The 25,117-nt window shown below is 42.0% G+C and overlaps 1 protein-coding gene across 4 annotated transcripts in view; it reads right to left on the bottom strand.

The window, feature by feature from the left end:
• Positions 1-6,447: 6,447 nt before the first annotated feature.
• The window catches only part of INO80D (INO80 complex subunit D), a 45,375-nt gene continuing 26,705 nt past the window's right edge, over positions 6,448-25,117 (bottom strand). For 2 of the 4 annotated variants that reach the window (XM_061455424.1, XM_061455396.1), the window contains 5 exons: positions 24,308-24,417; positions 22,575-22,708; positions 21,125-21,342; positions 20,669-20,826; positions 15,569-19,698 (listed from right to left, as the gene is read on the bottom strand). In XM_061455424.1, the coding sequence (XP_061311408.1) occupies positions 18,530-19,698; positions 20,669-20,826; positions 21,125-21,342; positions 22,575-22,708; positions 24,308-24,417 (1,789 nt within the window). In that variant the 3' untranslated portion in view covers positions 15,569-18,529. Of the gene's footprint in view, positions 8,767-15,568; positions 19,699-20,668; positions 20,827-21,124; positions 21,343-22,574; positions 22,709-24,307; positions 24,418-25,117 lie in introns of those variants that run through there. The other 2 variants (XM_061455415.1, XM_061455406.1) reach the window with 2 other exon arrangements.

Consider the following 25,117-nt stretch of genomic DNA (forward strand, 5'->3'; position numbering starts at 1 on the left):
ACTGCTTCATATTGTTTGGGACTCTCAGCCCTGGAAACAAAAGAGACAAACCTGATGAAATATGTAAGCCTTCACTTGAATACTATCAGGACAGAATCAAAGCTAATGTTAAAGCACAAATACAGAAAGGAAACACAAGAGGAAATGAAAAGTGAAAGAGAATCTCCCCTTGAAAAAAAAGTAATAAAGACATTCCAGTTCCCCATGCTTTTTCCCTTATCTCACGCTGCTCGGGGAGCATCAGCTCTGCACATGTGACCCTCTGCACAGACTATGCCACATATTGCAAGATATAATGTCTGGGTTTCAAAAGAACAATTGGAACCGAGGGACCTGTCCTGCTTTGAGCATCCCCTGCACAGCCCCAGCCCCACAGCTCTCCCACTGTCACTGTCATTTCCATCAGGTGCTGTCTGTCATCAGCACTGGCAGCGCTGTCGTGGCCACCCTAGAATAAACTTGGTGCAGGTCAGGAACGACTTTGGGTTGATTATTAAAAACTCAGGCAATACTTATACTACAAAAACCTCTTACAATGGCATGCTGCTCCTTGCAGACTTCGGGCAATGAATAAAACCAGGAATGCAAAACTAAAGCTGATGGACCAAGTAAGGTCAATGACTCTCTGTGGCAAGCAGCACCTTTGTCCTGCCCTTGGCTACCTGCCTGCTTGTTGCAGGTTCTCACTGCTTGCTCCTTTGCAGGGCCTGACACCATGTTCAGCAGTTCCCACAAGCTTGCTGTGGAGCACACTGCAAATCAAGTCCCAGATAGCTGGTGGAAAAACAGGAGGCAGAAGGAAAACTAGACTGAATTATGAATTATGTGAAAGAGTGGATTAAATTTTATGGCATTAGAGATGACCAAAGTAAAAAGAGGATCTTGTTTTATAGTTTTGTTGCATTTAAGAATTTTACACCACAGGATGTGCTTCAATTATAGGACCAGAGAGTAACACGGAGGGACCATACGCTTAAAACCCACCAGTTTTCCAACCAGGGAGTCTTACACCTGGTTGTTGGCCCATATAGGATAGGATGAGCACTGTGGGCGGGGGGGGGGGAAGATGAAAAGTACTGTCTGTCGTAGACATACATAGCTACTAGAAGATCCATGCGTTGTTTGTCTCTTACAGACTTTGCTAAGAGCAGCCCACAGATTCTGGCATTGGTTGAGAACACCAGTCATAGAATTGAGGAAGGAGCAGGAAGAGATAAATATCCTGTGTTACCGGGGGTGAATGAAGGAAAAGAGATCCTGCAGGTATTCAATAATTAAGAAAGAGTTAGGCTGCCACCCTCCAGCCCCACTCTCTGTAACCTGGCAAAGGCAGATGGAAACGGTGCTGCCTGTGGGCGAAGTCTGCCCCAAAGCAGGGACAGCTCAAAGAGATGCAGCCACAGTCTTTGTGAAACACTCTGCTCCCTGTAGCACAGGCTGCGTGAAAGCAGCCAACATCACAGCGGACTAGGAGCCGATATGAGCGGGACTGATAGCTTTTTAAGCATGTTTAATGGGAAACAGCGTCTGATAGAGGCATCATCTTTTTGGCACGTCATCACAGGAAATTTGCTACAGGCAGGCAGCTTTGCAAGGCACACAAAATGTCATAGAATCAACGAGGATGGAAAAGACCTTTAAGATCATCAAGTCCAACTGTTACCCTAGGACTGCCAAGTCCATCACTAACCCATATCGCTGGGGGCCTCATCTACACTTCCAGGGACAGTGATGCCACCACTGCCCTGGGCAGCCTGCTCTAATGCCTGATCACCCTCTCCATGAAGAACCCCCCCCCCCCGGTGCAGCTTGAAGCCATTACCTCTTGTTCTATTGCTTGTTACCTGGGAGAAGAGACCAACTCCACCTCACTACAGCCTCCTTTCAGGTAGCTGTAGAGAGCGGTAAGGTCCCCCCTAAACCTTCTCTTCTCCAGACTCATCACAGCAGCTTTGGTGAATTTTTTGAAGAGATATTATTTGTCAAGATCCTCATCTCCATCACCCTTCAAAGGGCCTACCTCAGACAACACGTATGTCTGTACGAGACCTTGACTGGTTCTAATTCATTAATTAGGGGTATTAGGAGTAGTTCTGCCAAGCAAGGCCTTGTACCTGGGCAGAGCTGGTAGAGATAAAGGAGCCAAGTGAGGAGAATAAGGTCTGACAAGGGACAATTCTAAGAATCTAATTTTGCTTAGCAGAATCGCTTCAGCAACAATTTCAGTTGAAATCTGAGGGGAAAGGGGATGGAGAGGAAAAAAAACCAACAAAAACATTGTGTGGAATGGGCAAAACACCGGGCAAAAAAGGAGGGGGGGAAAAAGCCCCAAAACCCAACAAACAAAAGCTATATTAAACAGTAGGACCCAAGGGAGAGCAGCAAAAATGAGATTAGTAATAGAGAAAACTGGCTGGCTCCACTGAGCAAATGCTGGCTAACTGAAAAATTAAATTCTGCAGGATTAAACAAGGCATTAAAGTGGTTGAGGGGGAAAAAAACCCACAGCAAAAGCAAACAGCAACCAAGTGCTCTCGTATGTAAGTCAAGTGGCTTTACCGACTTTGAACACTCAGCTGGACTGGAAAAGCTCTTTACCAAAGCATGGCAAATACATGCAAACTGCTGAAAGCACAAATTAGAGGAGACTACACACTTGGGGAGGTATCCTCTGCTGATGATAATCCGTGCCTCTTGATTCAGGCAGCAGGAATGTGCAGAGAACCCCAGATGCTTCATGCGTCTTGATTTAACCCATTTGTATGCTACTAGGCACTTAACTCACTCCCCCCATCCCAGTTGGGTTCGTCTTACTGGGGTGATGGCAAAGAACATTTTTCATTAGCAAATGGAGAATAAACCCCAACAAAGGCATTGTTTAAAAGACATGCCCAGAACTGGTTGTAAGAACTTCAAGGCTCCTGGACTTGGGCAGCTCTCCCAGCACTGGAAGGGGTCAGCACCACCATGGAGAGACACAGGGAAGCTGTAACCAGGTGCCGCATGCTCCATGTAGAAACAGTGACAACGGTCACTTTGGGAAATACCTATGAACGCTTCCAGGGTCCAGTTCTGCACAATTCCACTGGCACAAACGTGGACCAATGCTGATGTGGCAGTATTGTAACTGAGACCCACAGCTCGAAGTCAAAATTTGGCAGAGTACAAGCCCAAATTTGACATACATCAGCCTCTCTACTCTTGCTGATGCTTTGGCACTAGCTGGGTGAGGCAGGGTTGCTGCTACCCCTTCAGATCAAGTTTGGGCCCAATTTCTTCATGAGTGCTGCTCCTCTCGACCCCTGTGCAAGAAAGCCACAGCTTGAAGAGAAATGCTGCAACACACATAAACCCCATGAGAAATCACCTGCAAGGTTCTTTTCAGCATGAGCCATACTACTATGTACCTTGCAGCTCTCTGATGAAGGACTATATAGATAGGAGACGGTGCTGCATCAGATGCCAGCTGTGCTCCTCACAAGCCTTACTGCCCTCCTTGGGGTCACAGCACAGGCTCACAGCACCAGTCTGCAGCTGGGAAGACCCTCTCCCCTCCCTCTCACCACAGCACTTTGTCTCCTACTGCAAAGGGCCACCACTGCATCCAACATGGATACAATGGAGAAGCTAGAAGTGGCTGAAGTCCATGACACCCTCCCAGGAAATGAAACACACGGTACCTGTCAAGAACACACTGGTCAGCGTGACAGCATTTATGTCTGTATCAGCAGCCTAACCAGCATCAGCTACCTGGTAGGCATCACAGGAGAGGACCTCACAGATGAGGTTTGCAAGAGCCCCTGGGATGGTTGCTGGCTGGCACAGTGTGAAAGCAAAGGCTTTGTATTTTAAAGTCAAGAAGCTGAATCTGGTGCACAAGCTGAGCAGAAACAGGCATCAGAGCCAGACCAAGTTCACAATACAGGACTCTACTCCACACCGGTGGCTATGTCAGCCATCGCAAGCAAGTTGCAAGGGGTGAACAGGACACCAAGCATCTTGGTCCCAAGGACATCTGCCATGGGATTTACTGGATGTGGGTGTAGAAGGTTTGTACTGCTGTTCCCCTACAGAAACACAAGAACGCGTGTGAATATCAGAGCTACTTTGCTTTCAGGAACATTTTTAGCACAACACTTCAGTCTTCTTACTAGATGCAGTGGTACCAAAACTCTTCACTGGCATCTTCCACTAGTCATAAATTAGCAATAGCAGTAAACCAAGGCAGCCATTCCTGGCCTGAACTGCACATCAGTAAACACGCCAATCATCTCTTAGCCTGTTAAAACAAGCATCCTGTATCTCCAATTCATACCAGACAGCTGCAGAGTAACCAACCCTGCACTCTGGGGTGTAGGGAGTGTGGAAGATATCCCCCAATATTTCCTGCAGATGGGACAAGTGCCTGTGACTATACAGGGAGAGAGAGGTTGTCTTCACCTCTGCAGGAAGACACCTCCCAAATTTAATAAAGGTTTATCCTTCCAATTGCTTTGCCGCATACAAGAGCAACGCTTGCTCTTGTAACAAAATGTCACCTGCTTTTCCAGTACAAACCCAATGAGCTCTCCTGAGAAAATAGTTGCCAACTATTAAAAGACTACTGTTGGAGCTCGAGAGGACTGTTAAAATACAGAGAAAGATGAACCACATTCTTCCTGAGCTGATACTTCAAACAAAGCCTACTTGTGTTTTGAAACGCAGCACTAGAGCAATGACCAGTTGTTTTTGTTAAGTTTCAGGCTGAGAGCCATGCAATCACTTTCTAAGAGCAGCATTCCTTTGTTGTTCATGGACATGCTGGAAAGAAACCCAGGTGATTCAGCTGGTCTCCATCTTAGTCAGCAGAGGAGTGTCAGCCCATTTCTCTCCAAGCCCACAGCGGAGAATGCCCAGTCAGGGACCAGACCAGGGAAGTCTGTTTCTGCCAGGGAGTCATCCCAAAGGAAGAACCTTACTCTTCATTGTGGCCTCAAACCTTACACCAAATAGCAACTTATTTTTGCTGTTTTGTTAAAAGCAGATTTTTAACAACTATCATAGACCCTGAAAATTCCCTAGAACGGACAAGCTTGGGGTAGATTTTCTCCAGCCATACCGCATTGAACTTAAGCTGCTGCACTCTCCTTTTGCTTACTTTGTCTCATTTTTAATGTGATCACTGTCTTGACAAATGCCTGGATGCAGCACTTTCAGTGTACTCTCATCTCTCAGGAAGATAAGGCATTAAAGTACAATCCAGTTGTGTCCTTTGCCATGAAACCTTTGCAGCATGTGTTAGCATGGAAGACTGCATCATTCACTGACACCGCTTACCCCTCAGCCTGAATTACAACCAAGCACTGTGAAATGCTGCTCTAACTATGCTGTCTAGAAAAGCTGATCCACTGTTCATTAACAAGAAAAGTCAGATTACTAAATCCCCTTCTCATCAATCTCTGTTCATGGTTACTCTGGTGATCAAATCAGAATTAAGTGAGACTGTTTATGAAAAACAGAACCTGGAAGATGGTATCACATAGGACATGACTACTTACCCTTGGCAAGTCACAACCTCAAACATATTGGAGATGGAAGACTAGCAAGGCAAGCATCAGCTGAAGCACAAACCCCTTGTGTCAGAAAGCAAAGGGGAAGATGCAGCAGCAATCTATTCACTGCAAAGCATCCAAGGCATAGGTCTGTCTGAAAAGAGGTGGAAAAGCTGTTTTTGGAAGGCAAACATGGCACCAGAAGGTTAGTGCCAGACAAGGCAGCCTAGTTTGCACCAGCCACAGCAAGGTGGCGGAACAGCAGCTTTACCCCAGAGCACAGGTGTCTGCGTCCAAACAAGGCAGTGGTGATTCCCAACATCTGGACAATCGAGGTAGTCACCACAGGCAGGCCCTGGCCTTGCAATCCTGCCAAAAAGCTGACCAGAGCTCACAGCAACCCTCATTTCTCATCCATATACCAATCCTCAAAATAATCCCAAACTCCAATTTACCAGTTCCAGTGAAGAAGCAGAGATATGTTGTTTAGACCTCAGAAAACATAACAACATGTAAGGAACAAAAAAAAATAAATCTATTCCATACACCTTAAATTGTATTTCAAGTACAGTTCTGCAAACTCAAACCAGAAAATAAGATGAGGGGGATCTGGTCTCCAGGGCAGTGATCCAGAGCTAGAAAGCACTATAATTAGAATCAGGACTGAGACTGAAGATCCTGGTTTGTTTGCAAAACTGATTAGCTAATGTCATTAGAAAGCAATAAAGAATAAGCAAGAGTAGAATCAGACTCTACAGCTATCTAAGCTAAGGACAGTTTAATAACTGTACTTAGGATACGTTTTTAAAAAAAAAGAAATCACTTTATGGATTAGATTGCAGCCTGGGCAATATTCATACGTCTCAGACTTGGCAAAATGGCTTGAGGAAGAGGGTTTCAACATAGTAAACACAGCTACTTCACAGCAAGATTTATTAATACATCCAAAAGAAAGAAAGAAAATCATTTTGTCACACTATATACAGATAATACATACAGTGTTTTATACACATATTACATCAGTTTTTACACAAGAAAAATATACATAAAAATGTAAACTTTCGTATACAAAAACCCTTAAACAAATTAAACAAGGACCAGATAACAAAAGGAGACCAATCTATTATCATTTCATTGATTTTTTTTTTTTTTTAATTGTAATACAGTACATTCATTGAGAAGTATGAGGAACATGAGAGCCAACCTTTCCTATTTAAAGGGAAAGTACAAACACAAGCTTCCCTACCTGCCCCTGGAATGCTGTCTGTGAGCCTCCAGCACTAGAAGCAGTAGTGTGAGCTGCTATCGCTGCCAGGCACCCAGCAGGAAGGGACCCTTCTTCTTGGGCATCCTCATGCACCACACTCTCCAAAAGCAATACATCCACAGAAGGAATCTGGACTGGGCTTTCTGTGAGTATTAGCTAGTCTTCCAGCTAATACCACGAGATGGGATGCAGCAATGCAAGTTTGTATGTTCCCTTTAAGCAGTCATTAAGTGGATTTAGCTTTGCTGGAGTTCAGTTGTTTATTTTTCCCAATGTACAGTATGCTGAACACATGTCGGGGATGAGAGGGAAGAAGGAAGGGGTGTAAGAGACTGCTAATCCTTGCTACCATGCAGTTACTTCAAAATCAGGTACGTTTGCAAGCTACAATTCACTGGTTCAAAAGACACTGCCTCACCTTTGCTTTCCCACTGCAACTTGTTTTACTTTTTAAACTCTAGTGGCCAAACAACTGTACGAGGCTCTTTGTTACAAGGCTGTTTCTGATATCAAAATGTGATCAAGCTACCTTTAAAATGACACCAAACACAAACTTCTCTTGAGACAGCCTTAAAAAGAGTGAGCATTCCCTCTAAGCATTTTGGATTGTCCACTTGCCACCTTCTCTTTTATTAAATCTGGGATATTTACCCTTAACTGCAAAAGGATATTGGTTGAGATCCTGACATCTCTTTTGCTGCACTTGCAGAAAAACATTTCATGGAATCGGAAGGAAAAAACCCAACAAAACCCAAACCCACAACAATAAACCCAAACCCTAAAACCTCAGGAATCAAGTAAGAAGGGAACTACTTAATATGTTGATGAAAAAACTGTTGCAGAAACTCATTGGAAACAAGCAAACTATAGGCTTCTCACATTAAATAAGTTAAAGACTTGTTACAGACATCTTCAGTAAGAACATCCATCCTCCACAAAGTATGTTAAAATGTAACACAATAGCGATGCACTGGTACTTCTCTCAAAAAGGACAGAAGGACATGAAATCTCCTCAGTGATATCAGCACTACTAAACGTAGGAGGTGAACAATGATTTACGAAAGAAAAGTAATGAGGGAAAAAGCTCCGTAAAAGAAACCATGAATCATTAATTATAATTGGACAAAAGGGGGATGGGGCAGAATGCAATTACAGAATGCCTCAGAAACCTCTGAAGGAAATAAATACATAGAAACTTTTGTTTCCACTTCTTCCTTATGTCCATATAAGCAATGGTGGGAGTAAGGGCTTGTCTGCTTGCTTTTGTTTTCCTTTTTTCTCCTTTTTTTTTTTTGTTTAAATAACAGCCCTTCTAGTAAAAATTCAGAAGACAATTAGATGGCTTTAGATAATGAATAAGAGTCTCCTTTTTAAAATAAAACTTTGATAACACATTTCCCCATTTCTTTTATATAATACAGCTTCAGTGAAAGTATGATGTAAGGGAGCGCAATTTGCAAAGAGTGGGGGAAAAAAATTGCCAACCAAAGTTCATAACATATACACATGTATATGCAGGACATCTACACTCTATATACATATTTAATATACGTATGCATGAGTATATATCAGGAGAGAACCAACAGGTACGTTCTCCACATACATAAACTGAAATAGCGTAATATACGTGTGTGTATAAATATGTATTAATACACACACAGTACAGACATACCCATACACACGCCCCAACATATGTATCATAGAAATCATCATGTATGATTGCATGAAAGCTCAGATGGAACAGCACACCAGTTACCTTTTTCTAATAGAAATGCAAGGAAGACAAAGCTCCATGGCTGAATTGTGGCCAAGAAAAAACTGTGCCATATCCATACGGAAAACGTGGAATGCAGTACGACTCGATGACAGAACTGGAGCAGCATTCTGCATTGAAACTGAAGCCTAAGTTAGCCAGGAGTTTCAACAGTGCTTAAATGTGACTGAGCAGGTTCTGACAGCTGCTTTCTGCTAAAAGGATACAGAAGCTCCACTTAGCCAGAAAACAGAACACTTAAAACCACAATGCACTTATATAAGCGAGATCACTCAATACACAACTGGATGCAAAGTGCTAGCACGTTAATGGTCAACTCTGCAGCTCGTTTTAAAATGTTTGATGGTAAAATATAACAAGCTGTATTTCTCTTGATATTTTTGATGACAACCTCACTGCTCAGAACAGAGCACAGGGCTGCCTTGTGTTTACTGCCTGCACTACAGAAAACACAAACCAAGCTCCCTTTTTCTCCCTGGGGCTGAAAATTGAAGACAGTTTTTGGTGTGTTCATTTTTCTACTTTTGAGCATTTACCTCTAAAATACAATGCCAGGTTAACCTTTTAGTATGCTAGGAAGCTTTGCATCAGGTTCTAAGAAAAGTCTGTGTTCATTTACAAATCACTGTCATACTCAAGCACAACTGAATAGCTGGGAAATTCTGCATAAGTTCAAGCAAGTGCTTAGGGCCCAATTCAGCTTCCACTACAGTCACCAAGAGAATTTCCCTAATGCATAAGCAGAGCTGGATTGGGCCATTAAACCTGATTGCTGACAGCAAAAGAAACAGTAGAGATGCAGGGACAAGGAGGAGCTGGAATGGACGCAATGGAGCAGAGAAGCAGAAGAGGTTGGCATTGCAAGAGGCCTCAGTTAGTATTAATATAGAATAAATGAAAGCAGAAACGTACCAAGGCAACTCCACCATGAGGGCTGAGGTAACACAGATCAATGGTGACCAAGCTCCTATCAGTCACTGATGTCATCCAAATCCCTCAGAAGAATTAAAACAACCTTGTTTGGCACAAGTGCTTACCTGTTACACGTATGCTACGTGGATAGTCTCTCTCTTTAGCTCACACACTCGCTCATGTTACAACTAATGTACATGTGTGTGATACAATGTATACCCCACCTATACATCTATATTCATGTATATATAGGTTTAGATTGATTGCATTCACACGTATTTATTGTACATCATGAGGGCAAGTCCACATTCCGCAAAGTGCTACCAACATCTCATATACAGATACATCTCTCTGTACAGGTATACACAAAAATTGGTATATTCTTCACCATAAAGGCATAAAAGATTTATGCTCATAACTCCTATTACCATCAAATAAGCAGAAGGAAAGGCCTCTGACAACTTCCACCTCCCTGCCCTTTCACTTGTATGTGTATGTGCCAGAAATGAATTGTGGGGAAGAGGAAAAGGGGAGGGATGCCTAGGGGGGTGTTGTTAGGGAGGGGGATATTAAAAAAAAAAAAAAAATTGAAAATTATGATTTGATTTGCAACTGCTTAAAAAATGCCTTCAAAAAATTCAAGTGTCTGTGCAACACTGGAAGCTCTGTTTTTCTAAACAGATTTCTAAAGTCACCAGGATCATCATCATTAAAAGTGATACTGTATGAATAAATAACAATTAGGTTGCTTTCTCCAGCCTAAACAGAACAGTATGAAGAATAAGCCAATCTGTAAGAATGTTTCTGACTTCTCACAATTGCAAGCGAGAACTCTCCATAACAAAATCTTCCATCTCCAATTATAGGGGGAAAGGAGGGGAGGGAAAAGTTAAATGGCCATAATTAAATTCAGAATTTCACAGCGCAAGTGAAACTCCCTGGATTGAAAATGTATTTTGTTCTGCAATGCCACAACAGCAATTTTTGGGACAAAATTAATATACACAAAAACACTTGTGAAAGAAAATAATCTACTTTGAAGACAAGATCCTGTTACAGAACACAAACAGTGCCCCTTACAACCTAATTTGAAAACACAAGTACACTGATTGACAACATTTTCCAAGTCAGACCACAGGAGATTCAGGTATTAATTTGCAAAGATACAGCAATTCCCACGCCTCCCCATCCATTAAATGCAAACCTTCCCATTTCAATTTCTCCTGGAAAACATCACTCACTTCTCCCATCTTTCCTCCTCCCCCATTAGTTTTATTTCAAGGCTGTCTTTGGGAGCTTGGTATTTTCATGGCATTTTAAATAGGGCTCAATGCAACGCATTTAAAAAACAGTAAAATTGACATGATATCAGAGTTAGCCTTATAACAGAAGATTATGTAGTAGAGAGTTTCAGTTATTTATACAACAGTGAAGACATAACAACCCCCTACTAAATAATCACATTTCTACAATACATTCCATCACCTCTTGACTACTTTTCTCTTTACAAAACTATGACCTACATACAATATACACATTCGTATCGCACATACATCCCCCCCAATGCATATTTTTTGTGTGTATATATAATACATACATGCACACAAGCAGTCTAATTCTATTTATAAGTCACAGTGGGAATTCCTTTGTGAGGAAAGGAGGGGAAAAATTCCTGAATAAGACACTGTAGATTCCTAATGTTCTGACTTTTCAAATTCCAACTCACAGAGCTAACTGGAAATAAATACATGAAAAAAAAAAAAAGAAAGAAAGAAAAGGTCTTACAAACTTGGTTCACAACTTCCAGCTACAGTAGTTGGATTTCTTTAATTTGATCTATTTACCCTGTAACTAAATTTCTAATCATAGGTACAAACCACAGAGAAATTATTGCAGAATGTAACAATTTAGAAAGAGTTATATGAACAGTAATATAAGGGTTAAAAAGAGTTCTATGCTTGTTGATACAGGATACCATTTTATTTTATTTATATATATATATCTATATATAGATATAGATATCTGCAAGGTAGCAAAGAATAGCTGTACACCTTGACACGGCAAAGATCCAGTGTAAAAAGGTGCTTCACTAGTTTGTTTTTCCAAAAAGCTTGTATATAATTTTATAGCTATTAAAAACACATATGCAACATAATTCATTACACTCAATACAGCTTTAGTATAAAACTTATAATTTATGAGGTGATGTTAATAGCATAAATTAATATACCATTTCTCTTTAAATCTACAATAAGTATTCTGAAAGCTCATTGGGGAAGGGTATCTTTAAATAAAAAGTTTAAAGCTGAGCGTGATGAAAAAGATTCTGTACGTTGAACTTGAGATGAGAGCCCCGAGAAGAGTCCCTAAGCCAGACACGGTTTACTATAAAACTGAACAAAGATTTCTCTTTCTTGCGCTCTCACATAGGTGACGCTCTACCTTAAATTATTATTTACTTTTAAAACTATTCACTTTTTTTTCTTTTTCCTTTTTTTTTTTTTTTTTATGTTTTGTTTTTTGTTAACTGCCCTTATTTCTACAAGGAATCCCTGAGACATACCCAAAACTGTACAGTGAAGGTCATCACTGTTCAGAGAAACTGGTTCAACCCTTTCTGGTAGGATGTAGCTATTTTGCATGAGAATTGAACTGTCCATCATTTTAGAATGAATCTATTTGCACAGGAACCAACCACACCGTTGAAGACGCAGATTAGAGAGTCATTTCAGGGTAAATCAGCCCACTCCAAGGCAGAAGCCAATGCCATCGCAGTTAGCTACAGCAGAGCAATCTGCACCAAAGTTAAAGTTTTCCAGAGGATATCTGGGAACGTTACCTATCCAAAGTTCCCCCCGCTGCGGGCACCGGCTGATGATGACAGAAAGCAGGTAAAACATTAGCGTTACTCGACCAAGGTCAACACATGTATGTGGTCGATACACAGGTACTCTGGGCATCTGTGTGTGTGTTTGGGGGACTAGCAGGGAGAAGGAGTAGGAAGAATGCATTTTTCTATATCAGGTAAGTACAGTTTTAAGGTCAAAAGCACAAGTTTCCTCCTGTTCACTTCCAAACCGAATTCTGTGAGCCAGAGTAGACTGAAAGATGCCAACACGTACTTCAAGGAGACAGAAAGTGTTCTCCAACTCTTGCAATCGATCTATGGCCAAGCCCACTTTCTCCTTTCATTCTTTCACTATGTTACATTATTCCACAGCAGACAGAGAATGAGTATGCAAAAGCAAAATACGACAGGGGAAAGCAAAGAACCCAACAACCAGGAAAAGTAGCAGAACAGCAAGGAAAAAGCTCCCAAGCCAGTCACTGATGTAGTGGGGTTTTTTCTTTTTTAAAAAAGGGCTGAAAACATGAGTGAGAAAATTGTCAAAAGCATTTCTTGCATAACTCCTTCTCCTCCACCAAACTCTTCTTTCCCAGTAACAGTGCTTTTGTCTAGTTTTAAAGAAAAAAGCAAAACTTCACCTGATAGAGCTAAAGGCCTCTCATGACCAGGCCTCTCCTCCTAAAGTCTAAGTTTTGTAAACAGAAATGCAGATTTTTCCACCAAGTCTCCTTACTTTTATTTGCGCTTGTGCATATTGAGAATAACAACTTACAGTCTTCCTTATGACTTTCTACTGATGCACTTCTCAAAAGAAGAGGAACTTGTGAGAAGGTAAACTCTTGCTAAAAATACCTGCACATTCACTGCTAGCATGTGCACTCCCATAAACAATGCTGTACCCACAACATCTAGTTTATGGCATATTAGCGTGCTGTGAAGCATGATCTTGCTCACTGCTTTGAGAAATACTCTGATCTATTGCACTGTCTTTCCAGCATCTGAAATGTATGTTATGAAATGCAGGAATCTCTCCTCCTTTTCATTTTACAGCTGTATTTGCTCAGGACCACAGAAGACTTACCAGTTGGCATTACTTACATTGGAGAACTATCTTGGAATGGGAGAATAAAAGAATGATGAAGAATGTAGAGGGGAAGGAAACAAAGGAGGTACAAGAATCCCACAACACTCCATCATTAAATGTGGCCCAGAAGATCAGAAAGACCTGAAGATCTGGTCAGTACACTAGCCCAAAACTATTCCTTCAGTTAATATTGACACCAACACTGGACCTTGCAACAGGCCTGCACCGAGAAGCCTTCACAGGAAATGGCAAAAATACAAAAGCAAAACTAAACATCCTACCAGGGAAGCTGCCCAGACACCCACACCATTGCCTCACTGCAGAAGGTCACTGCAGGTAAGCTCTCTACTGTTGTCTGCTGAAAGCACCTCCTGCCACCAAACATATGACCTACAAGCCCTGAAAGATTCAACTGCAGGTAGGTGGCTGGCTCTTCTAAGAATTCTCACCTCCCTGTACCAAGGCTTATACTGTTGGAGAATTCACCAGCTCAATGCAGCACAAAGACAGTGAGAAATACCCCTGGAGCCCTGCTGATGCCTACAAGGAAACACAGCAGTCAAGGTGCTGCAGGAGCTCAGGTAGGAGCTGGAGTTCAGAGGCAGACTAACAATGCATGTACACAACCATCAGGGCCATGTTCTCAGTGAAGACATCTGTCCACTGTTGATTATACTCCTTCATGAGACTCCTTCCCTGGCAAGCAGATTCAAGCCCAGACTGTACTTTGATGTGGTCACAGTCACGCTTCAAACTGAATTTGGCAACTGGCTTGCAAGTTCAGTCCTAGGCCCTTTGCCCCAGCCATGCCCCTGAAGCCAGTAGCAGCACACTATGCCTAACAACTCACAACAAAACTTCCCGTTATTCAATACCCATCTCCTGCTAGGAAGACAAAACCAAAAAAAGACGCTTTGCTTGCCTTCTTTGCTATTGTGGATGACTCTCCTCTGATATTTTTTTTCCTTGCATTTGTACTAATAACATCTCTTGAGTTTTCCCTAGCAAGTGATAAGCTTCTCGGGGCCTTCCAGTGCCTTCCAAATGAGTACCGCAAATCCTCATTTCACTAACCTGCTGAATGAAGTGGGCAATCTAGCTGTTGCCATCTTCTCCACGGTGCCTGAGGCAGACCTGCAACTGTGCTACCTCTCAGCATTATCAATTTAAAGCTTTATGCCAACCAGAGAGAAGAATGCTACTAACAAGAAGGGAATTAAGCATAAACCTGGAGGAACTAGAAGGCAGGATGAGACAAAATGATTCCATCTTCTTGCATCAGACGTACATCTTCTTGTATCAAAGTAACTACGAGGCTAAAGAACAAATCAACTTTGAGGTATCTAAGCACATACGACTCCCCTCAAAGTTGGCATACAGTCTTCCCAAGTGAAAGGAAACATTAAAGTGTCTCTTACACAATGCCTTAAACACCAGGAGAGCATAAGGCTGTTCCTGTACATTGTCAAAGTTCATCCTGTGTTAAGTACTTTTGTACAAAGACTAATAGAGGTGATATTATTACAAAAAATGATGTTCCTGGTATTTTATTCTAAGTCTTTTTTTTTTTTTTCAGTTCTTTAAAACTCAAATCTTATGTAAAGAAATTAACTTTTAGGTTCAACTACCTTTATTCCATTTGTTAATACATAAAGGGTATGACAGGCATTGATCATCTCAAATCAATGGACTGAAATTGCTACACTGGCTCTTTGGTGAAAGGGTGATTAGAGTGCTAATTGCTATGCAAGATGATACACCAAAACCTTTGTGAAAGAGCATGGATACTACTCGGGAACCACATAAATAATGGCCTCACAGACCACCTTAACCAGAACTGCAGTATTTCCTAGAGGAAGAGGTGTGAAACTGGCTGCACATGTATCTTAGACTGTATCTCTCACATCCAACAATAAGACACTGATTCACTGAAGTCAACAGGCTGCGTGAGCGCAGAAGCCCACCTGGAATGATCCACCATGTAAAGCTAAGATCAAGACCCGTAACTGCTTAGAAGGCTGTAACCATGAAATCAGTGGCAGTGAAAAAACAGGAGGTGAACCAGGAAAAGGCAAAAGTGGTGGCCCACTTCAGAGCTCTGTGTCAGACAGGACAGAAGGATTCCTATTTCAAATGTATACAAACCAAAGTCTATTTTTAAAAGTGCAGCTTTATTGCAAACTCAGTTTGCTCATTGAAAAACGTTACGTAGTCACTTTCCGAGGAAGAGTCATCAAGGATTATACAAAAATTGAAGTCTGTGTTGGGGAAGAGAGTTGCTATCCTAGGCTGCCTTAAAGGAATGCAGGTAGGTGCAAAACGACCATTGATTTCAAATGGGAATTATGGACCTGTAGAGCTTTTCCCAATTTTGAAATTCCCTGACTAAATCAATGCCCAGATTAGGAGCTGGGTTCTGTTCCCAGTTAGACCAGTACAACCTCACAATGACCTTAGACCAAAGAGCTCCTCCATAACTTATACCAACATGACCAAGCAGAACTTGACTCTCTGTTCCTCTGTTCCCTTCCCCTCACCCCCTGCATTTGCTAAGAAAGAGAAATGTAATGTGGGGCAAATATACCCTGCACTAGCTGCAGCTTCTTTGAAGTTTGGTGGGCACAAGAATGATATCAAGACCAAAGTCCTGAAACCAATTTACAGAAATTAACATCTTCTAAAATGACATGAATAAAGAGGCAGGTTAAAGAATTAACCATTTGGTATACTAATTCTCCACTCTTTTTCAGCCAGTCATCCAAACACATTTAAGAAGGTATATGGACACAACAAAATTCATTTGCAAATCAAACAATTGTCTCCTCAACAAAGTATGGGGAACATAATACAAACATAAATAAATGCCTTGTCAGATTTGCCTCATTTCACAATACCACTGGGCATTCCTCAATCAGCAGGACAATCACAAGCAGGATTTCATAGGCTTCAACTTTTTACATGATTTTAAAACATTTAAATGTTACAAACATATTTAAATCACCACTTAAAAATATTCGGCTTATATTATTAAGATCTATTTTACCAAGTATGAAATAAGGACTTCATAACAACAGAAGCATGAAAATAATTTTTGTTTCCTCCACCCACATAACACTTGCAATTTCAGAAAAGAACATATGCATCATCCATACTCCTTTGTATTTAAGGAGGAAAAATCTTTCAAGAAAAGAGGGATAGAATGATTGCTATGATAGTAAGAAGACACAAGACCTATCCCATCTAAATTCTGTTCCTTAGCAAGACGGAAGGAGAGGTTTGGGTCAGAGGTTCTGGTGCGGGCCTGACTGCTAACAAAATGAGTTTCTATAGCAACTTAACTTCATTCAATGATCCCTTGCTCAAACGATTTATTAGGCCTCTCTGTTACATGTGCTTGGTACCTCTTAATTTCCTGAATTAATCTTAGAATACATGCAGGTAGGATGTTTTACTGTAAGGTAGAATGAAATATGTCAGTAAGAGACTGAAATGTGGGATTTTCCATTCTCTCTCATCTGCATCTCAGAAACAAAGAAGAGTAGAGACTTGTTACATTAAGTAGGAGCTACTTTTACAGTTAGAGTACAGTAGCAAGTTTGAGCCCTATAAAGTCACAAGCAAGTTCCTTTTTCCCTTTCCTGATAGAGATACAATTAAACACACCTAAGGATTTCTGCTGCTGCTCTCTCTTGGATTAAAAACCATAAAAATCTAAAAGCTAGTGGACTCCTTTCTTTAAGAACTCAAATTACTACCAAAAAGTCTGAATACTACCTTTAGCAGGTGGGCAGTGAAGGCAAAACTGTGCTGCAGACAGAAGGGGTTCTTTTCTATTTTGCTTTAGTGATTTCTCTTTTGGTTAGCCATGACTGCTGATAGGTACTTGCTGGTTCCTTACATACATTCAGCTTCCCATAGAGAGCATCAAATCTCACACGCGTTGAAAAAATAGTATGGCTCCCAGTGGGAGGAAAACTATCCAAAAAAGTTTCAGTAGCTAGATATAACTTGAGAAATGCATCCATTTGAAACTTACCAAAGGGTCTGACCTAGACTTGTGTGGATGGGCAGAATACCAACCAAATTCTTCCCGTTTCAGCTGGGAAATACCTGTCAGCCTGTCAGGCAAGAAGTTCTTGGACAAAGCCACATTTGAAAAGGCAAATTACCAATGCTACAAGGCCACAGTAATTCAGCAAAGGAGGGAATTTCTGCACAGGAATCTTCACTCATCTTCACTCATGATCTATTTCAATCCTTCTGATTTAATTTCTTTCTTTTTCCCCCTGGGCTAACTTTGTATCAGCCTTCAGATTTCTGGGCACCCAATCAACTGCTCCCCTTGCTGCTCAATGAATTAAAAAACATCACAATAAAACAAAACCAAAAGAACAAAACCAAAAACCCCACAAAACAACAAAAAATCAGCATGCAACAACAGTGACCAGCTCTGGAAGGGGACAACTCCCACTTCTTCACCAAAGGCAGAAAAGGAACTGCTGCTCCCTGTACCCCAAACACACACACGCACACAGAGGAGGTCAAAAGACTATTTTAAGAAAATGCCAAACTCATCTTGAACCATGACCTTGATTTAGGACTTCAGTGCAGCATTCTCAAATCAATGCGTGCAGCCAAGTTTTCCATGCCAGATGCTACCTTTGGAAAAGGGTAAATTAAAAGCAAAAAAAAACCAAACAAACTTCTGCCCACTGGAAAACTTTCTACCAGATGCTAAAGGGATGGCAAGCACTGATCCAAACCCTAGGGAACAGTAACATGCATCAGTAATCTGAGGTATCTTTCTATTTCTAGGTCTTACTGTTAAGATCAATTGCATCCAGTAACTGTGCTGTATCCTTAAGGAATTTTTGGGAACGGTGAACCTGCCTGCAAGAAATGAGCACCGGTGCGTAACAAGCACATGTGAACGCTACAGCAAGGTTCACAGAGGGCTAACCCTGGTCAGTATTGAAGCAGGGGTTTTCTTCTCAACCCCCTCTTAAAAAAACAAAAAGGAAGGGAGGACAGAAAAAAATAAAGAAAAAGGAAAAAAAGGAAAGGTAGAAAACACAGGTCCCCCATCTACCTGCACAGAGCCAGGCAGACAAGCTCAGCTGGAGGTGGTGAAGGGTGCAGATGCGTTATTGGTACTGGTAGCGGTGGCACCGGTCACTGCGAAGCCCGTGGGAGGAGCTATGGAGCTGTGGCTGGGCTGCAGGTCCTTGGGGATGCCACTGTGGGAGCTCAGCTGGTGCCCAAAGGCTGCGCTGAACTGAGGGAGCTGCTGTTTAGGGGAGGTGGAGGCCATGAGTTCAGCGGAGGCAGGACCCATGCCACTAAAACTGGTCTGCGGTAACCCCGGGAGCACACTGGAGCTGTTGGGGGTCACAGTGGCGAAGGCAGGCTGTGTGGTCTCTGAGTGCGAGGTGGTAGGTGGTGTGGACAGGGAGGTGGACAGGAGGTGTCCATCTGCACCAAGAAGGTTGCTAAACGGAGAGGGGTCCCCAAGATTGACAGGAAGATTCCCCCAGTGAGTTCTGGGGTTGACCACCCCGCTAAGTGGCACATCCAGCTGAGTTGGGAGCAAGTGCTGTGCCATCATGGGTATCTCTGCTGAGAAGGTAGCTGCCAGGTTATCACCAGAAAAGGATGTGGTATGAGGGGATGTGATATGGTCACTGTAGGGAGACGGCACATGCTCACTATCATAATGGCTTCCATGGGGTGAGGAGTGTGAATGGTCACTGCTGTATTGCTGTCGTGAGGTGATCAGGTCATCTGCCTTGCTCAGCAGCTGGGCAGGGTGGGGCCTCTGGGAGGCATGGCTGCCATCATGAAGTCCATGAAACTGTCCTGGGAAGGCTCTCTCCCCAAGGCCACTCTGGCTTATCAGAGTGGCAGAAGTAAGGCCAACGTTGGCTGGGGCTGAGAATTGCCCCTGGATCTGCCCTGCCAGGGGCGTAGGTGAGTTGGACAAGGTAGCAGAACGGAGCAAGTTCTCATCCAGCTCCAGACTGGAGAAATTATCATGTACTATACGCCCATTCAACAGCTCCCCCAGATCCGTGTTAACCTCTCGACTCAAGGACTGCATTCCTGGAGCTCCAGCACCTGTAGAGAACACCCCTATCCCTCTATCTGACAGCTCCTGAACTGGCACACCATCTGTCTGTGTAAGTACTCCAATGGTACTCAGGCACTCAAGAGAAGTCACAGCCTGTAGGGCCCGTTCCAGTTCCTCAGCCTCTTCTGTGGTTGGAAGGAGATCTCCGTTTTTACCTGCAGGAACAAGGACACACAAGTTAGCACACTCCTCTCAGGTGAGCCCAGCACTGGCACTCTGAGGCTGCAGATGTACAAACAGTTCAGTACAGAGCAGCAGAGTATGATAACCTTTCAGAATGGCTTGTGGTACACAGAAAATTTCATTCACCTGTGTTAACTAGATAACCAAAGTAAAAAATTAGAAATTACACCTTCCTCTTCAATGGAACTCCCTCTCTCCACCCTCCTCTTCCACTACAAGATACCTCCCCAGCTTACTAGACCTAATGTAAAAGCACTCGAATTGAGATTTTCTTCAATGCTGCAATAACACAAATAGTCCACAAACTCTTTCCTACTTACCACATTACAGCCTGGACCTGAAAGTCACACAGTCAGTATAATTTAGGTTAATTTCAACTCAAACAGTCTGATGTCACCTCATATCAGAAAATGACCAAAGAAATCACATACCCCAATGCTGGGTTGTTCTAATTTCTTTTTTGTATGTGACAGATACTAAGACTTAGAATCCAGAAATTCAAGTACAGTTCTGATCAAAAGCTAGTTTCAAAGACGTATTTAAAGATTTTATTCTCACTCTCTTCTCCTTTTATCAAAGGCCAACACTGACTGTGATTCCAGCCCCACTCGACGGCAGAAAGATGCCATTACGGAGAATACTCTTGATTAAACTGCAACACTGACAGGCAGTAAAAATGTAAAATGAATTATTAAAATCCTAAACCAATTAGGATTTTCAGAGCAGTAGTTCTAAGAGCAAGCAAGAACTACACACACCAGCCTTCTTAATGCTGGCTTCCCTTCAGAGCTCACAAACAATAAAGCAAATGCACACTTCCTTGTCTAGAATTTATTACCTCTGTAGGAAAGCAAGCAGCCCCTCAAAATGCGCGTTAGACACACTCCCTTTTTCAGTTCACTGACTGTGTTCACGTTAGCATAAAACAAAATAAAACAGTACCCTCAAAGAAATCAAAATCTTGCAAGTCATCGGGCAGCCGTGGCAGGACATCAGAGAAGTCCTCCTGATTCAATTCCAAGTCATGTGGAATGTCTGTGATTTCATTGGCGATGTCATCAGGCAGCTCATCGGCACTCAGCTCTGGCGTTGAGGGGCTCCTAGACAGAAAGTACCATTAGTCCCCAGTGTTCAATTCTGATTCCTCCAAAGAACTACTACAAATGCATATCCATCTATAATGGGTGCTTCCTCACACCTTTTGTTTTCCTCTTTTTCTAGGAAAAGAAATGTTTTTAGAAGGTTTCTTTAGGAAGCTTGTTAGCCTATTGATTAGATAGGTAAAATGCAGCATCAGGAGCAAGACATTTTATCCAACAAACCAAATAATTACTCAAGTCTAAAACACTGACAACATTAAAGGTAGCAATGGGAAACTGGGGCAGGGCTACCACTGACCGTATGTGGGGCATCTCTACTGGCAGTGAGATACTGGCAGGCATGGTGAGGTTCCCTTGGGGCACTGCAGGAGGAATGGGTTTCTGGGGCCGGCGTGGGCCTCGCCTTCTCTTCTTCTTGTGTTTTTTGGTAAGTGCAGGTGGCTTCGTTTTTTTCCTGGGTTTCCTCTGCTGCTGGTGCTGAACTTTACGGGAGCTGTCCCCTCTCAAGAAATTGTCCTTTGGGAATAAGACAGTAACAGTGGGAGCATATCCGGATCATGCAGTACTTTCCTTTCTTTTTCCCCCAGTCATTCCACAGACATTCATGTGTAATCCAAGAAAGACTGCTAGTTTACACCCAGGCACGGTTACAAAAATTAAGCCGTTTCCTTTCTCATCGATCCCAATGGCAAAAATCATAGATTATATTATGAGGTATGCTAAATAGGAGATCATGCAGTGTTGCTTTAAATATAATCATAGCAAACCCTAACTAAAATAATTGCAAAACTGTAACCTTTGGCAGCATTCCTGTAAGTACTGAAGACAGAACACTGTTGTGAAGTAGAGATAATGGGAAAAGGGTGCAGCAGCTGAAGCCAACATCCTCAGCTGCCCACTGCCATAAAAGAGTAGGACAGCACTGAAGAAACAGAATTAATGCTGTGTGACTAGGGCAAGGATGTGGGTGAACAACTAAGGCTTCATTGGTTTTGAACAGCAATCACTGACCACTGAAAAAAATAAATCAACCATCATCAGTCTTCAGGAGTTTTATGCCTAATGCCTTGAACGAGGGGCTACACAGAAGTGGGTTTGTGAATTATTCTAAAAGCTTTTTCTGGAAGATGGGAGGCATAAAAGGAGAGCAGAGAACATCATCTTAATTTCCATATTCTCTCAACTTGTAGTAGGCCACTGCTTTCCCTCTGGGATCCACAGATCCCTAAGGGATGTTAAAGATAAATTCTAATAGTCACCAACAGGTAAATAAAGCAGCAAACCCATTATCTGTATGCCTGTAACTGCTATCTACACTTCCTCTAGAAAATATTTTGGGCCCCATGTACTGAGACTGCTTGAGAAGCAGTGTTCTTACCCACACCACACTCATACTATATTCAGATCCAATGGTCAGGAGTAAGCCCAAATAAAATAACCACAGGATCTCTCACAATGATTTTCTATTTCTCGATTCAAGAGATGAATCAGATTTCTTCCAGTGAAGGATATTCTCATGCACATTTTACTATATCCTCAAAAGTATGTAAAAGACTTGCACAACATACTTTATACTAAATGGGAATGTTTGGCATGTTGTACCCTCTTAAGAGAAATAAAAGGAAACAAGCTCTTAAGTTGATAAACTTCCTAGTTGTCGAGCAAGAGTTCATAGAAAGACTGGGGTTAAAACTCCTGATCATCCCAATATACAAATATATAAATTACACTTTTGGCTTTGTACTTACCATTTTTTTGGCATGTTCTTCGCACAGAGGTGTCTGATGTGTAATGTCAAAAACTGGCACAGAGCACTGCTGACCATCCGCAAACTTGGCTGTGCAACTTGAGAAGAGCTGCTGAGAACGGTTCAATAAGATATCTGTACATTTCTGAATCAGGAATAACACAGAAGGCAGTGATGGAGGAATGCCCTTTGATTTATCAATCTGATGAAGATCAGAGCCTTCAACTCTACCTGTCCATAGATGCTATTTTTAATGAGTACCTTAACTTTGTTATGCAAGTTCAAAGCTAGGTAAAGCTCAAACCCAACTTTTAAAGTGAAAAACTGCATAAATGCAGGATCTCTAATGATTTTATTATATATTGAGATAGTTTTACAGAAGCAGTCATTTCACTAATGAGTTCTTAGCAAAAAGAAGCCTTTTCCTGGAGTTTTAATCAATACATCAATAGAAACAGTTGGAACAGTGTAGTCAACAGGACTATTTCCTTACAGACTAATGACAATCCATACTGAAACATTAAAGAAAGAGTATTTCTTAATTCAATCTTTTAAGGTACATTTTTGGCATTTATCTTTAGAGCACAGACAAAGAAGTTTCAAGATCCTTCCTGCTCCTCTGAAAAAAAGATGTGCAATCAGACAGAAAGGTCAAGTAAATCCAAATGTAAGCTTGCTGAGATTTCCTTCAGAAAAATCCCTTGCAGGAGTGAAAATGTTTCCAGACTTACAGCAAATCAAACAGATATTTCATTGTGTTTTTTCAAACAACATTAGAAGCATTCCTTCCATCTTGAACAGCTCTCACACCTCAACATCACTTTGTATGTTCATAAAATGTTAAAATGCAAAAGAAAGGACAAAGAAAATTAAAAACCTTCAGAACAGTTCAGCCATCAGACTTGTACTGATGGTTCAGAACCAAGAGCCTGTTCATTTTACGAGAAACACTTTCCATTGAGAAGGAAGTGCAGAAGGGAAAAAATATGGGTAAAATCACTAGTCCTGACTTCTCTGCTTTATGCACACCAACAAGCAAGACCATAAACAAGAACAAAAAACCCCAAGCCAAAACAAAAAAAGCAGGATCATGAGGCAAATCCCAAGCACAGCTGTACACCATGGTGCTCTCTCATAGAGAGATTTTGAGCTCTCTGCAGACTACTTCTAAGGAGACTGCAAAAATTAACTAAGAAAAGCAAGGCATCTGCAAACCAAAAAGGCTGTAAAGGTGCTGCAGTCTGATAGCTACTGGGACACCACTAGTCACTTACAAGCTCCAACAAAAGAAGCCACTCCAACAAAAGCACAATTCTTCAGCTAAAACCAAAAAAGACAGTCTGCAAAATTCTTAAGTATTCCAGGTCAGAAGTCTGCCTACTTATAGCCTTCAGAATCAAGCCTCACATCTAATGTGCAGCCACCAAAAAAAGCTTACAAAGGTAAAATGATGTGACCATAAGAGGTGCCACTGGCAAACTACTTATCTCCACCATCTACAGACCCAAATAATGGAGAAAAATGGCAGGGGGGTTGGAACTTGATGATCTTAAGGTTCTTTCCAACCCTAACTGTTCTATGATTCTATGATTCTAAGAGTGATGGTGAGACACTAAGAAACAAGTATTTCTTTGTGAAAACTATTTGGCAATGCAAAACATAACAAACAAAAAACCCTACAACAAAGCAGCACCCACGCCTGAATCCAAATCCCACACTGTGTTAAGAGGATACGCTGAAAACAATGCCTGGTAAATGGAAGGGCCTTGTTAGTGCACTGTTCTCCCTTCGAAGTCCCACTACAGGTTGTTGGTTCTGCATCTCTCTGCCTCACTTGGCTTGTGCTGGAAAGAAAAGAAACAAGGAAGAGTTTAGAGACAAAACCCCAGGCTCAGGTGGTTAGTTAGCAAAACTATTGCACTGAATGTGGCACAGTAGGATGAAAAATTGTAACACACATGTGTGTGTCATGATTCAGATGGGTGCACACTATTACCAGATTCTACACAGGGACAGATGTCAATGACAGGCAAAGGCGTGACTGCAGTAACAGGATTATTGCTTATTTCACAGGGCCTTAATTGTAATGAAAGGTGCTGTGTGCTACTACCATGTAAATAGTACAACACCCTGCAACAGAGCCAAGGACAGCAGAAGGTGAGTGTCAACACAGGTGACCCTTAAAATGAGGTCAACCTCTAGAATACCATGTAACTGAGTATGCCTAGATAGGCTGTCAAGTGCACTTCCAAGCCTGTTCATAAATCAAAACATGCCGAGCATCCCCAGAGCTTACATGCAAGCATGTGCTCAAACAAACTTAGACTGATCTCTGGAGTGGTAGAGTCTGACTGTGCTCAACATGGGTAAAAGCTCTCCTTCAACAACGTGCTACAGCCCAATCCACCAGCAGGTGCCCAGAGCTGAGTGCTCCCTCAGCACAGCCTCAATGCTTTGAGCCTGAGCTGCAAGCAGGCGACCAGACAGCAGTGTGGATGAGTACTGTAAGCGTTACACAGCTTGCTTGGTGTTGGCCTGCTTTCG

Source organism: Pezoporus flaviventris, unplaced genomic scaffold (genome assembly GCF_033815535.1).
Source record: "Pezoporus flaviventris isolate CSIRO_AGI_PZ_B2104156 unplaced genomic scaffold, CSIRO_AGI_Pfla_v1 ptg000001l, whole genome shotgun sequence".
Classification (NCBI taxonomy): Eukaryota; Metazoa; Chordata; class Aves; order Psittaciformes; family Psittacidae; genus Pezoporus; species Pezoporus flaviventris.